This window comes from Ananas comosus, unplaced genomic scaffold, assembly GCF_001540865.1.
Source record: "Ananas comosus cultivar F153 unplaced genomic scaffold, ASM154086v1, whole genome shotgun sequence".
Lineage (NCBI taxonomy): Eukaryota > Viridiplantae > Streptophyta > Magnoliopsida > Poales > Bromeliaceae > Ananas > Ananas comosus.
Genome location: NW_017893398.1, coordinates 60370 through 63042, shown reverse-complemented (window position 1 = coordinate 63042; position 2673 = coordinate 60370). Strand labels below are relative to the sequence as shown.

The following is a 2673-nucleotide window of genomic DNA, read 5'->3' as shown; positions in this document are numbered from 1 at the left end:
GTGGCCACTTAATCTCCTGCACAAAAGGAGAGAAACATAAATAGGCAAATCAAGATAAAATGAAGGGATTGAGAAAAGAAAAAGAAAAAGAAAAAAGTAAAGCACTCTGAAACTACCTTGGCTTGTCAGACTTGGCAAAATGCTTCGACATTATAGAAGCCTGCATGGTTATTTAACATACATATCAGGTTACTCTCACAAGTTCCATATAAACTCACACCAACTACCTTTTGTTACTAGGAAGGGATTAAAAACTTGCACTAACTACTAAACAGTAAACATTGGTTTAGACAGCAAACTAAAGTTCATGCATCTGTATCAAAAATAGGCATCAGAACCTGCTCTTGGATAATGCTCCTAGCCTCAACAAGTTGAGCTTCGAGCTCAAGCTCCCTCTCAGTCACTTCGGATGTCACCTCAGCTCCCTTCTGAGCATCTTGAAGTTGCACCATCCGTGCCTGTAGGACAAATTTTTTAATTTTTTTTTCAAAAGAAAAGTTCTACTGTACTTTGCAACAGAAACAAACTTAACAAGTGAAAATAACTGATCATCTGATTGAATGTATAAGGCCGTCACGTATCACCTTAATAGAAGCCATCTTGGTCCGTAAACTCTCTTCTAGTTGATCTCTAGCCATGTGGAAAGGCAGATCAAAGACATCCTGCAAGTAAGCCCTTATGTGAAACGAGTATAAAACTTTGGATGGAGATTAGACCAAGGATAAAAGAAGAGCTACATAAATGTAAAAAATAATTTTTTTACATGTATATTCCTCAAGAATTGCCATCCACGCCCTTCAAAATTTTTATTTGTAACACTATAGCTTCTGCTTAAAACAACACCCCTTTAAAAAAGAACATGAATTCAACTTCTTTCCATAAATTCTCACTTACTGTCAGAGTATATTAACTAGTTTTGAGGAATATATATATGATAATTCAAATTTTATAATGGAATGTATTTGAATATATGATTTTGCAGGGATATTTTAGTCATACCTCACTCCCCCCTTCTTCCACAAAAAATAACAAAACAAAACAAAAAACAACAGCAAAAAACACTAATCCTGCCCAAACCAGCCGCACTCCTCCCTACACCATCCTTGGCATACATGCTTAAAAAACACCCATACGCAACATATCAAAATTAAGGTTGTTGCCATACCGTCCTGCCACCTAGTGGGGATTGAGGAGACCCAGCATCTTGCTTTTCATTGCCGACATGTATGTAGCATCTAATGAGAGTTTCTTCATAATTTACACTTAAAACTGCACATGGAACATACTTTAAAATGCTATATTCAAGTAGAGAACAGTTACTACATTCTTTCTATTATATGAATAATAGTATGAAGGAATCACAACATTAGAGTACTATTACAAGTTGATGGTCTATGATCAAGTCGTCGTGACAAATCTGAAAATTACGACTAGTACAATGTTAGCAAGCACGAAATAGATACGAAAGTTTCGAAAGCTAGATGATGCCATATTACAAAAGACTGAAAAACACAAAGACAATTAGAGCAAAGAGGAAGAAATAGAAGCAAGTTCAGAGTAGTGGGTGGACAACACTCATCACAGAATGTTTTGAAACATCCTCTTGAATTATATAATAGTTTCTACATAATAATTAGAAAGGTAGCAAACTTTTGCAAATAATAAATTCCGATTTTCATAGATAACTCATCATCGAAAAATACACCAAATCGATCATATAGTGCTCATCTGCAAAAAGATATGTAAACCATTCACATCCAATATGACCACCACGGGACACGGGAAACAAGCAATAAAAGAAAACAACATCATGAAATCAAATAATTAGTACCCAGATGCCTAAATACAGTTAGAGCACAGTAAGTTAAGATCTCTCTGTAGCATCATAACAAAAAGACTTCGGAAATGCATCACCTACAAGCACCTTACAATCTTGTTGTGTGTCTTCCGGCTGATTAGATCTTATGTTTGCTTTTCTTCTGCTTAGTTGAGATGAGGGAAGATGTGGTGAAATAGTTGTGAGGATGCATTCTGTTTTGAGCAATATCTCATGGGCACCAGCCGCCAAGTGCACTCCTAGTCCAACAGCTTTGATTGAAATGTTTCGCATAAAAGCTACAGCGCCTGCCAGACAAGTACTGACTAATTATTGAACGTTTAATGCTTATGAACAAAGTGCATGATATAATGTATAATGCATTAGAGTTCGCTTGAGATGAGAGGCGCAATAAAAAGGTGCTTTGATTTTGTTTTCCCATTGAATTAACCATTGCTATAGAATAAAATCAAACTCTGTGTTTAAAACGAAGGTTATAAATAGCAGATAGCGGGCACATAGCGTTTGAGAGTTCTCATAGCGAAAAGTGGGTAAGGGGTGCCATAGCGGGCACTACAAACCCATAGCGGGTTACACAAAAAAGTACTTAATATATCTAATCCTTTATAAAAAAAAAAAAATCATTACATTTTTCTAGCGTCGCAAGCCTATACATATTTAACATCATTATCTATAAAACTAACTACAAAATATTATGACCTAACAAAACAAAAGGACAAAAAACTTAAAGAACTGTAAACAAAAGGACAAAGATTTGATATAACTTGTGCTTATGAAAAGTCGCTTGAAGGACAAATCAATAAATACATTCTGAAACCTCACTTCCAAATGGTTCA

General features: G+C 35.4%; 1 protein-coding gene across 1 annotated transcript; it reads right to left on the bottom strand.

Moving 5' to 3' along the window:
• Positions 1-287: 287 nt before the first annotated feature.
• Positions 288-2401, bottom strand: LOC109705915. Its single transcript, XM_020226701.1, has 4 exons — positions 2398-2401; positions 1166-1269; positions 585-662; positions 288-458 (listed from the first exon to the last, which is right to left on the bottom strand). Exons 1-4 carry the CDS (start codon positions 2399-2401, stop codon positions 306-308), a joined length of 339 nt encoding a protein of 112 aa, XP_020082290.1. The 3' UTR covers positions 288-305.
• Positions 2402-2673: the final 272 nt, after the last annotated feature.

Excerpts from the sequence above, each read along its gene's own strand:
- LOC109705915 (XM_020226701.1), bottom strand. Across the intron at positions 663-1,165 it reads CCCCACTAGGTGGCAGGACG|GATGTCTTTGATCTGCCTTT; the intron begins GTATGGCAACAA and ends GCTTACTTGCAG. Across the intron at positions 459-584 it reads CCAAGATGGCTTCTATTAAG|GCACGGATGGTGCAACTTCA; the intron begins GTGATACGTGAC and ends TTTGTCCTACAG.